The sequence below is a fragment of the Osmerus mordax genome, chromosome 25 (genome assembly GCF_038355195.1).
Source record: "Osmerus mordax isolate fOsmMor3 chromosome 25, fOsmMor3.pri, whole genome shotgun sequence".
Lineage (NCBI taxonomy): Eukaryota > Metazoa > Chordata > Actinopteri > Osmeriformes > Osmeridae > Osmerus > Osmerus mordax.
The window spans coordinates 3,309,848-3,322,368 of NC_090074.1; the positions used below are offsets into that span (position 1 = coordinate 3,309,848).

The 12,521-nt window shown below is 42.5% G+C and overlaps 1 protein-coding gene and 1 long non-coding RNA gene across 2 annotated transcripts; both read left to right on the forward strand.

Moving 5' to 3' along the window:
* The first annotated feature begins 1,350 nt into the window (after positions 1-1,350).
* Positions 1,351-2,205, forward strand: LOC136933827 (uncharacterized). Its single transcript, XR_010874846.1, has 3 exons — positions 1,351-1,487; positions 1,655-1,737; positions 1,840-2,205. It is a non-coding gene; the product is annotated as an uncharacterized lncRNA (long non-coding RNA).
* Positions 2,206-3,645: 1,440 nt separating this feature from the next.
* On the forward strand, positions 3,646-11,710 carry LOC136933629 (macrophage mannose receptor 1-like). The gene is made up of 6 exons (XM_067229101.1): positions 3,646-3,712; positions 9,076-9,117; positions 9,487-9,840; positions 10,408-10,755; positions 10,924-11,280; positions 11,456-11,710. Exons 2-6 carry the CDS (start codon positions 9,078-9,080, stop codon positions 11,461-11,463), a joined length of 1,107 nt encoding a protein of 368 aa, XP_067085202.1. The 5' UTR covers positions 3,646-3,712; positions 9,076-9,077; the 3' UTR covers positions 11,464-11,710.
* Positions 11,711-12,521: the final 811 nt, after the last annotated feature.

Genomic DNA, 12,521 nt, shown 5'->3' on the forward strand with positions numbered 1-12,521 from the left:
AACACCCACAACTACAACCGAAACAACCACAACTACCACAGAAACACCCACAACTACCACACAAGCACCCACAAGTACCACACAAGCACCCACAACTACCACACAAACTCCCACAACTACCACACAAGCACCCCCAACTGCCACACAAACACCCACAACTACCACACAAACACCCACAACTACCACACAAGCACCCACAACTACCACACAAACACCCACAACTACCACACAAGCACCCACAACTACCACACAAGCACCCACAACTACCACACAAACTCCCACAACTGCCACACAAGCACCCACAACTACCACACAAACACCCACAACTACCACACAAGCACCCACAACTACCACACAAGCACCCACAACTACCACACAAACTCCCACAACTGCCACACAAGCACCCACAACTACCACACAAACACCCACAACTACCACACAAGCACCCACAACTACCACACAAGCACCCACAACTACCACACAAACTCCCACAACTGCCACACAAGCACCCACAACTACCACATCAACACCCACAACTACCACACAAACACCCACAACTACCACATCAACACCCACAACTACAACACAAGCACCCACAACTACCACACAAACTCCCACAACTACCACACAAACCCCCACAACTACCACATCAACACCCACAACTACCACACAAACACCCACAACTACCACATCAACACCCACAACTACCACATCAATGCCCACAACTACCACATCAACACCCACAACTACCACTGAAACACCCACAACTACCACACAAGCACCCACAACTACCACACAAGCACCCACAAGTACCACACAAACTCCCACAACTACCACACAAGCACCCACAACTACCACACAAGCACCCACAACTACCACACAAACACCCACAACTACCACATCAACACCCACAACTACCACATCAATGCCCACAACTACCACATCAACACCCACAACTACCACTGAAACACCCACAACTACCACACAAGCACCCACAACTACCACACAAGCACCCACAACTACCACACAAACTCCCACAACTACCACACAAACACCCACAACTACCACACAAGCACCCACAACTACCACACAAACTCCCACAACTACCACAGAAACACCCACAACTACCACACAAGCACCCACAACTACCACACAAGCACCCACAACTACCACACAAACTCCCACAACTACCAAACAAACTCCCACAACTACCACTAAAAAACCCACAACTACCACTGAAACACCCACAACTACCACTCAAACACCCACAACTACCACAGAAACACCCATAAGTACCACACAAACTCCCACAACTACCACACAAGCACCCACAACTACCACACAAGCACCCACAACTACCACACCAACACCTACAACTACCACACCAACACCCACACCCGCAACCACCACTCTGCCAACCACAACTGCATCATCTCCAAACATCTCAACTAGGAAGGTGGAAAATTCAACGGCAAGTGATGTATCTAGTAAGTAAAAATCATGTTTGTTCCTCAATGTATAAAGGTTAATTTAAAGTTGAATATTTACTGTAAGAGTTTAATTGTGTCAGAATGTATAAGTTTGTGTCTGTGTGCTCACTTGTGTATGTACCTGTACGAATATGCATGTTCACCAAGTCACTGTGCATCCACAGGAGTCCCAGTTGGACTGACTATGAGGGTGTCCTCTGTGACCAAGATAAACGAAACCTACATCAAGGAGGTGTTCTTGCAGCAGGTCAGTGTCTCTGTCATTGTTGGACCAGACAGCTTAACACCAATTACAGTTAATCCTCATCAGCTCAAAGTCTCACCGGTGATTCTGTGCCGTTGGTTCCAGCTCCAGGAGGAATTGATCAGACGAGGGCTACCAGCAGACATCACTGTCGGTCTGAGGAAGGTTCAAGCTCTCAGCCCCTGAGGGAGAGAGAAAATGGGTCTTGTCAACCCAAATGTGGTCCCACTGAAGGATAATGAAGTTGGATTAAAAATATACTATGTTCACCATCAGTCAGGTGACCATGTCACATGCTCTTTATGTGTCCTTAGTGCCACCTGGAGGAAAAAGAAGATTTGAACGTTTTTGTGTTCTACTTTAGACCGTACATAGTTGCATGTTGAAGCTTTTTATTTAATGTTTGTATAGATATGTTTATGCATATCTGCGTGCTTATTTTTGTGTCAGAGTGGCAGTAGGCAACCTCTTAGTCGCATTGTTCTGCTACTCAAATCATGTGATTTGTCATAATGATCCAATCTCTCTGCACCATTCAATCTGCTGATCTTATCATCCCAGTTAATGAAAGAATTAATTCAAATGATCTCCCATATACATAAAAACATAAATCAAATGTAAATACATATACCCATTGGTCTACATATTTTTACTGTTTTACTGTAAACTAATTCTTCTGTAGCAAACGTTTTGTATTAGGTTGGCTGGCTCAGAAGCAGGTTTAAGAGTAATATGGTTCCAGATTAAAGCGTCCTATAAGATCTATATCGCTCTGGATAAGAGCGTCTGCTAAATGATTAAATCTAACCACAGAGACCTCAGTGAAGCAACCATGGAGGCCATGAAGGATGTCTTGCAAACTGAAGTTGAATCTGGGAATCACTGTCTCGTCTTTCCACGGTGCTCATCTCAAACAGGTTCATAACTGCTTTGTCATGTGGATCATCGTTATGTTCAAGGGATTCTTGCCACAGGCAGTCAATCGCTTGATTGCATTAAAGCCCAGTGACTTTTCATAGCCAAGCTGATAGAGAGAGAGAGAGGAAGCGAGAGAGAGAGAAAGAGAGAGAGAGAGAAAGGAAGAGAGAGAGAGAGAGAGAGAGCAAAGGAGAGTAACAGGGTAGCAAACACTGACAATTGAAACAGACAATATAGTTTAAAATCAAATAAATATACTGTTTAAGTTTGCACTTTTTAACAAAGGTTTTTATCCCAGTGACACAAACGTGTAGTACAGATATCAAACAGAGAGCCAGACTGGGGAGTGACAGAAGGTAGGAAAGGACCGTGTGAGCGCTGTGTCAGAGGAGACACAACAAGGCCCTGCGCATTCCTACACCTCTAACCTAGTACACACACACATACACACACACACACACACACCCAGACACACATACACACACATACACATATACACACACATACACATATACACACACACACACATACACACATATACACACACACATATAGGACATACTATTTAGATAGTGTGTGCAAGTGTTTGTGTGTGTGCACATGTGTGCGTGTGTGTGTGCGTACACATTTATGTGTATCCTTTTATGGTAACTGCCCTCCACAGAGCCCACAGTGAAATATCCTCATGTCCCCATTGCCATCCTGGTCACAGCAATAATGCCTCAAAACAGGTTCCACCATACACATCATTCAAGAACTCTAATGCTTTGCATTCTCATGATTTGCATTTATTTATTTTTTCTTTTTCTTTTCATGCTTTGCTGATGGATAGTAGATAGAAAATAAACATGAACATACATTCCACTGTGAACATCATCACACAGAGATGCTCTTTACTCATGATGCAAATGATGTTCTGGAAAGACCTTCTCTTTTGGGAGGACGAATCAGACATTGGGTGGAGGTATTAAACACTGTCCAGGGAGGTGGGGAGGAGACACTGACAGCAGGTCAGAGCTCACATCAGCAGCAGCCTCAGCATTCACTCACCCAACATCAGGTAGGATTCATTCAAGATCTTTGATATTATAGAAAAGATATTAGGTAAATAGTAATTGATATGACATTCAATGATGTTAATTGATAGTGATATAAGTTATTACAAACATGTAATAAGGAGGTGTGATGTAAGGGGTATGGATGTTGTAAAAGGGCAGTTGAAGTAGTTTTGTTACCAAAACAAGATCAATGTTAACATCCACTTACCCCTGGAATAGCCTGACCTCCCTCATACCAAGTTTAACTTGTACTGCTAAACAGAAGTGTAACTACATAGCTCCTATTTAATTGCATAATTCTTACTATTGATAATGCTAATTTGCTACACAGTACTTAATATAGCCTTGTACAATGTTACCATAAGCTATTCTTACTGACTTAAAACAATGTTATCTGTTATCTGATATTTTCATTTCTTCAAATCTACAGTGATGGAGAAATCTGTGTTACTCATGTTGCTTTTCTTATCAGGTACGTTCGCGCGTGTGTGTGTATTTTAACTGTGTGTGTGTGTGTGTGTGTGTGTATTTTAACTGTGTGTGTGTTTTGTTTATGTCTGTGAGAGCAGTCTGTGTGTCAGTATTCGCTCCAATGCATTCAAATGTTTTTTTATATTAAATCGGACTTCAAACCAGAGGCTGAAACACAATAACAAATAAAATACTAAATTACCACAGAATGTTTTTGTCAGGTGGGAAGGCTTTGCATTTATGTAAATCGCCTATAGGAACAGACAAGCATGCACAGTAAAATATCGAGTAGCTAAGATCAGAAATACATGTACAACAGTGATCTGTTTGATTGACAGTTGTGTTGTTGTGTGTGTTCTCCATAGGGCTCAGCATTCTCCCCTCATGTCTCTCTTTCCATTATGAGTATGTGAAGGAGAGTAAGAACTGGTATGAAGCACAGAGTTACTGCAGAGCGGAATACACTGACCTGGCCACCTTCTATGACAATGCATCCATACCTGAGCAAACTGGCAATGTATGGATTGGGTTGTATAATGGCCTTTGGACATGGTCTCTCAATGGTGAAGTACTTCCTTGTCAGGGAGCGTCATGTGGTTCTAACTACGCACCCTGGTCTGCTGGACAACCTGACAGATATTCTCACGAAAATAAGACATGTGTGAGACTGAATACTACGATTGGAACCTGGACAAATGCTTCATGTTCAGAAAAAAAATCTTTTGTCTGCTATGATGGTGAGTGGAGAAAAGTATCATGTTTTTTTTTCTTCCGTTTTATTTCAGTTTTAGTCAGTACACTAGTATGACAAATTGTTTCTCCTTCGACCTTCAATGATAAAGAAAATAAACTTACTGTATTTAACCAATAAAAACTTTCTAAGTTCCTAGATTTGACAGTGTAAAGACGTTTAGCAGGCTGCAAACACAACACAGATGTGGCTGGTTAAAAGTCCTTTCTGAAAACACATCCCTTTATATCCATTCATGTTCAGTTCACTGCTTATTTATTTGAGCTACGTATATGTCTGTGTTTTTGTCTATTCACACATTAGTCATTCAAGTGATCACATGGTCAGTCACACAGACAGACTGAACAGGATGAAAATCTCAGTCCACAAAAGTTTATTTAAGTCCATTAAGAACTAATATAATAATATCTACTTGTGTCATTGATCTTCATTTTTGTATATGGATTAAATCTTTTCATCCTCAACAGGCAGAAAAGATACCAATCAGTACATCTGCATCCGTGAGAAAAAGACATGGAAGGAATCTCAGAGCTACTGTCGGGCGAATCACACAGACCTGGCCAGTGTGAGAAATGCTAGAGAGAACGATGAGACAAGGAATCTGTCCTCAAATTGTGATGAAGTGTGGATTGGCCTCCGTACATTTAAGAGCTGGCAATGGTCTGACCAGAGTGTTTTTGACTTTGACAAAAAGTGGGATGAAGACGAGCCTAATGGAATGTATGGCCACGATAAATATGAAATAGACCCAATGTGTGTGGTTAGGAAGGTAAACAGACTCTGGAATGATGAAGCATGCATACACAGCAAAATGTTTATCTGCTATGATGGTAAGATGATGACATTTAACCATATTCTCACTGAAGACCAATTCTGAGTTAGCATCAGGTCCTGCTTTTGCATGATGATGTAAAACAGCTTGTAAAGTTTGAGTGAGAAAAGAGGAGCAGATTTAGGCAGAGTAATCATGGCATTGAGATTAATGAAGATATAATCATCTCTCCTCACCTCCCCCTCCAGACGACCTGGTCCTGGTTCATGAGAACAAGACCTGGGTGGAAGCCCTGAACCACTGCAGAGAGAAGAGATGGGATCTGGTGTCCATCCACTCTGAGAGGATCCAGCACTGGGTGCAACGTCGGGCCAGAAAAGCCACCACCCCCTATGTCTGGCTGGGCCTGAGGTACACCTGTGCACTGAAGGTCTGGTTCTGGGTGAGTGAACATGCCCTGTGCCACCAGAACTGGGCCCCGGGCCACGGGGGCAGCTGGGAGGAGTGTAAGAAGGCAGGTGCCATGCCGAGGGAGGGGCCACAGCAGTGGGAGGGCAAGAACCAGGCAGAGAAGCTCAACTTCATCTGCAACAAGAAACCTGATGGTGAGCTTTAAATGTGTGTTGTCTATGGAGTCACTTATACTGTACTAACCGTCTTTCAATGAGTGTCTCCCTCTCTCTCTCTCTCTCTCTCTCTCTCTCTCTCTCTCTCTCTCTCCCTCTCTCTCTCTCTCTCTCTCTCTCTCTCTTTCCCTTTCCCTTTCTCTCTCTCTCTCTCTCTCTCTCTCTCTCTCTCTCTCTCTCTCTCTCTCTCTCTCTCTCTCTCTCTCTCTCTCTGTCTCTCTCTCTTTATGCTCGCTCACTCCCCCCACCTGATCAGGTTGACATTGTAGGAGTGATTCCTCTCTTCTCTCTATTTACAGATTACTAGGATTCAAACTACGTATGTCCAGTTCATCTTGTCATAATCACCTGCTTGAAACAAGAGACGGGAATGCAAACAGCTATTCTGTGTTTTTGCTATTTTTACTTTTTACAATTTCTTAATTTGTCTTATTTATACTTAATTTCACATGTTGATGTTTATGTTTTAGGGTTTAAATTTGGGGGTTTCATATTTTAAGATTATATTTAGGCACTTTGTTGCTTCTGGAAATTGAAAATCGTAATATCCTGAGTAAGTTTGACACCTTTTTCAAATTCTGTCAATAAATATTCTGCGTGAAGTGATGGTTTGTGAAAGTGTCATTCTATTTTAGTTTACTGTGGGAATCAAGTATCCCTCATTTTAGGAAAAGATAAACAGACATCCAGTTTAACATAATGCCGTGTCAGCAGTTCACTGAGATCGAATAAACAGCCTTAAAAAAGATTAGTTCAAACCAGAAAGGATTATTCAGCAACAACCGTTGTAGAGACTCAAACTGTCAGATGGAGATGGAGGTGTGACAGGGGGAATGTGTGATCACTTCCCCAGACCAAGCTGCTTCCCCCTGGGATAATAACTGGACAGAGAGCCTCAGCGTGATAGCTCCTCCTCCTATTCTCTCTCTCTCTCTCTCTTTTTGTCTGTTTCAATTGTCAGTGGTTGCTACCCTGTTACTCTCCTTCTCTCTCTCTCTCTCTCTCTCTCTCTCTCTCTCTCTCTCTCTCTCTCTCTCTCTCTCTCTCTCTCTCTCTCTCCCTCCCTCTCTCCCTCTCTCTCTCTCCCTCCCTCTCTCTCTCTCCCTCCCTCTCTCTCTCCCTCTCTCCCTCTCTCTCTCTCTCTCTCTCTCTCTCTCTCTCTCTCTCTCTCTCTCTCTCTCTCTCTCTCTCTCTCTCTCTCTCTCTCTCTCTCTCTCTCTCAAACACATCATGACTCTCAGTCTAAGGGTTATACCCAAACTTCTGCTATTTCCACTGACATCAAAATCACCTTTTCCTGACATCTTTGCAGATTCCAATACAAAAAGATACAAAATTATATTCCATGACAGACTTCATATCTATCATTTGTGGATGTATTTTTTAATGAAGTGACATAAACCAGGCTTACAGATTACTCAATCATACTGGACCTTTAAGCAGTCTTGTAGAACATATTGCACAGTCTATTATACTACTATCTTTGTGCATTGTGTTGCCTTCTGGTATGAAATGCACTTCATAAATAAAGTTTGATTGATTGATTGATCCTCTGACAAAAGTCACCTTTAGTTGCTGAAAATGTTTCCCAACGCAGAATCTCATGTTTCATTTTTTATTTATTTAGATTTAGAGCTGTTAATGCCGGTGGATGACAACAAATTGCCACAAGCTAATGTAGCTGTTACTGCTACACGAGGCGTTGTTTGTGCTTAAATGAGAAACACAGAGAGACACCTGTGACTGCGTACAGTACCTGTGCTAGTCCTCACATGCGTATGGTGGCATTTGCATGCGTCCTGGATCTGCATATATGTACTTGCTCTTGTGTACGTGTGTGTGTTTGTAATGCATGTGTGTGAATTTGCATTTATTTACTTACTTGTACTTTTTCATGCTTTATCAAGCTAAATATCATGAACATAAATTCCCCTGTTAACAGCATCACACAAAGATGCTCTTTACCCATGATGCAAATGATGTTCTGGAAAGACCTTCTCTTTTGGGAGGACGAATCAGACATTGGGTGGAGGTATTAAACACTGTCCAGGGAGGTGGGGAGGAGACACTGACAGCAGGTCAGAGCTCACATCAGCAGCAGCCTCAGCAGTCACTCACCCAACATCAGGTAAGATTCATTCAAGATCGTTGGACACATGCAGGGCCGGTCCTTCCTACAGGCGACATAGGCAGCCGCCTAGGGAGGCATGAAGAGGGGGTCGGCATTTTCCCAAGTGCATCCATTAATTAACCCTCCCGCACTACCAGCAAAGGGTTCCAACTGCGCCACGCCGTATGTCCGCGTTGTGGCTGGGGGGGCGGCACCCAAGGGGGGGGGGGGGGGGGGCGGGGCGGTGCTCGTGATAAATCTTGCCTAAGGCGCCAAATGTGCTAGGACCGGTACTGGACACATGACTGTTCTTCTATTCTATATATTTGATTTTGTACAGATTGTAGTTGTGTTCTGACTCTAGACAGCAAGTTAAAGATTGAGTGAGGTGTTTGTTGGCACCTGTCGTTATGGCAACAGGTTCTCCCATGAGTAAACATTTGGTAGAATAACTTCAGTCTTGTCGGGGGCCAGATGTTTCATGGACTCCTCTCTGATCTGAGCTTAGTTATGGAGATCGTTAACCCTGACATCTACTTGTTACCTTATGTACTAGAAGTCACACTGTCTCTCGTTATTACTGACTTAACAGTGTTTTCTTCCTTCTGATATTTTATTAATTGTATATTTTACAGGGATGGAGAAATCTGTGTTACGCATGTTGCTTGTCTTCTCAGGTATGTGCATGTGTGTGTGTGTGTTCTGCCTGTGTGTGTGTGTGTTTGTGTGTGTGCCTGTCTGTAAGTGTGTGTGTGTGTGTGTGTGTGCCTGCATCTCTAAGTGCCTGGGCCATTTTGTGCAATAGAGTTTGGTTACTTTGATTACCTTGATAAGTCCCAGAAATTGTATGTCCTTTTGTAACCAGACTTAAATCAAATAACTGTAAGTGCAATTAGCTGTCATGTGCTAGAAAAGATCAATCATGCACGGTTTAAAAATATATTTATTTATTTATTTAACAAGTCAGATCTAAATATTGGACACTTGAGCTGTACAACAGTGATCTGTTTGATTGACAGTTGTGTTGTTGTGTGTGTTCTCCATAGGGCTCAGCATCCTCCCCTCATGTCTCTCTTTCCATTATGAGTATGTGAATGAGAGTAAGACCTGGTATGAAGCACAGAGTTACTGCAGAGAGAACTACACTGACCTGGCCACCTTGTATGATCGTGCAACCAAACCTATAAAAAATCTTCCACATGTCAGAGCGTGGATAGGGCTGTCTCACGGCTCTTGGATGTGGTCCCTTGATGATACAATGTTAAACGACAGTTATACTAAGTTCAAAACGTATGACGGCAATTCTGCAGAATTGGATGAAAACAAGACCTGTGTGAAAATGAGCCACGGAGAGTGGGATAATATCTCATGTTCAGCCAATATTCCTTTCGTCTGCTATGGTGAGCACAGAATCTATATAATATACTAACACTCTTTAGCTTTGTCATCCTCTTTAAAAAAGCATTAGACACTAAACAGATCTACAAAGGCAGGTTTCGCTCCTTCCACATCCAGCTATGTTAAAATGTAATCAGTCAGACATGGTACATCCCAAAATAAAAAATATGCATTCTTTATGAAGTTTCCATGATTTCATATATAGTGTTACAGACAGAACAGTTGTTACGGTTTTTCTGGACCTAAAAATAGTTTGATGTGGAACCTTCATGGTGCAAACTACAAGCAGCTCAGCCGTAACACGTTCCCAAACCTTTCCCTCACGACCAGATGGAATCCTGCTGGGAGAAACACACTGACACACCAGACTGTGTCATATGTTTATCCTCTCAGCCACACAGTTTTAGTCAGGTGTCTTTCAATCACACTTACTGAGATGAATTCCTTTCCACAAGAATGTGTTCCAGTCAAGTCGTAACTCATTTCCATCTCTATATCTAAAAGAGAGATTTATTTCAGGCTAAAAGAGTCGATTCTAAATGTTTGGATTAATGATTGTATTTTAACAGACAGAAACGTTGCCGGTAATTACATCTGCATCGATGAGAAAAAGACATGGAATGAATCTCGAAGCTACTGTCGGGCGAATCACATAGACCTGGCCAGTGTGAGAGACGAGATAGAGGAGAATGCAATATTCCGTGCACGAGACAATGAGCCTTGTAGTAATGAATATTGGATTGGCCTGAGTAGAGTGAAGTGGCAATGGTCTGACCAGAGTGTCTTTCACATCCAAAACTGGGAAGAAGGAGAGCCTAATGGAGGAGACACAGAGAAGTGTGTGGAAATGTCCGATGAAACTGGACAATGGAATGATGAAGCATGTGACGAGACTAAACCTTTCATCTGCTATGATGGTAAGATAATGAAACTCAAACGTATTCTCATTCATGACCTAAACTGTGCATGATGATGTAAAACAGCTTGTAAAGTTTGAGACAGAAAAGAGAGGCAGATTTAGGCAGAGTAATCATGGCATTGAGATTAATGAAGATATAATCATCTCTCCTCACCTCCCCCTCCAGACGACCTGGTCTTGGTGCGTGAGAACAAGACCTGGGTGGAAGCCCTGAACCACTGCAGACAGCAGGGGTGGGATCTGGTGTCCATCCACTCTGAGAGGATCCAGCACTGGGTGCAACGTCGGGCCAGAAACGCTTCCACCCCCTATGTCTGGCTGGGCCTGAGGTACACCTGTATACTGCAGGTCTGGTTCTGGGTGAGTGAACAGGCCCTGTGCCACCAGAACTGGGCCCCGGGCCACGGGGGCAGCTGGGAGGAGTGTAAGAAGGCAGGTGCCATGCCGAGGGAGGGGCCACAGCAGTGGGAGGGCAAGAACCAGGCAGAGAAGCTCAACTTCATCTGCACCAGGAAACCTTATGGTGAGCTTTAAATGTGTGTTGTCTATGGAGTCACTTATACTGTATTAACCGTCTTTCATTGAGTGTCTCCCTCTCTCTCTCTCTCTCTCTCTCTCTCTCTTTATGCTCGCTCACTTCCCCCCACCTGATCAGGTTGACATTGTAGGAGTGATTCCTCTCTTCTCTCTGTTTACAGATTACTAGGATTCAAACTACGTATGTCCAGTTCATCTTGTCATAATCACCTGCTTGAAACAAGAGACGGGAATGCAAACAGCTATTCTGTGTTTTTCTATTTTTACCCTTTACAATTTCCTAATTTGTCTTATTTATACTTAATTTCACATGTTAATGTTTTAGGGTTTTAGATTTGGGGATTTCATATGTCAGTGATTTAAGGTTATATTTAGGCACTTTGTTGTTTCTTTGTGAAGAAGTGAAAATTAAAAATTATAATATACTGAATACGTTTTACACCTTTTTCAAATTCTGTCAATAAATATTCTGTGTGAAGTGATGGTTTGTGAAACTGTCATTCTTTTTTAGTTTACTGTGGGAATCAAGTATCCCTCATTTTAGGAAAAGATAAACAGATGGGCCCTGACCTCCCTGACCTCTCCTGAACATGGAGGTCGTGTGGTGAGGAGGAGAGGCCTGCTTCACTGAGGGAGGGGAGGAGTGCTTAGATTAGGCTCACATGCAAATCACTTTGTGTTAACAGACACCCTTCCTGCTATGTAATACAATGCAAAGTAGTTGTTGGTGCCTTCAGGAAATTGTACAGTGGGCCTTTATATCACAATGACGGGAGTGAAAATTGATAATTTAAAATTATAATATACTGAATACGTTTTACACCTTTTTCAAATTCTGTTAATAAATATTCTGTGTGAAGTGATGGTTTGTGAAAGTGTCATTCTATTTTAGTTTACTGTGGGAATCAAGTATCCCTCATTTTAGGAAAAGATAAACAGACATCCAGTTTAACATTATGCGTGTCAACAGTTCACTGAGATAGAATAAACAGCCTTAGAAAAAATTTGTTTAAACCAGAAAGGATGCTTCAGCAACAACCGTTGTAGAGACTTAAACTGTCCTGCAGATGGAGATGGAGATGTGACACGGGGAATGGGTGATCACATCCCCAGACCAAACTGCTTCCCCCTACCCCTTACCCCTAGCCCTTAGTTTACATTTACATTTCATTTAGCAGACGCTTTTATCCAAAGCGACTTCCAAGAGAGAGCTTTACAAAGTGCATA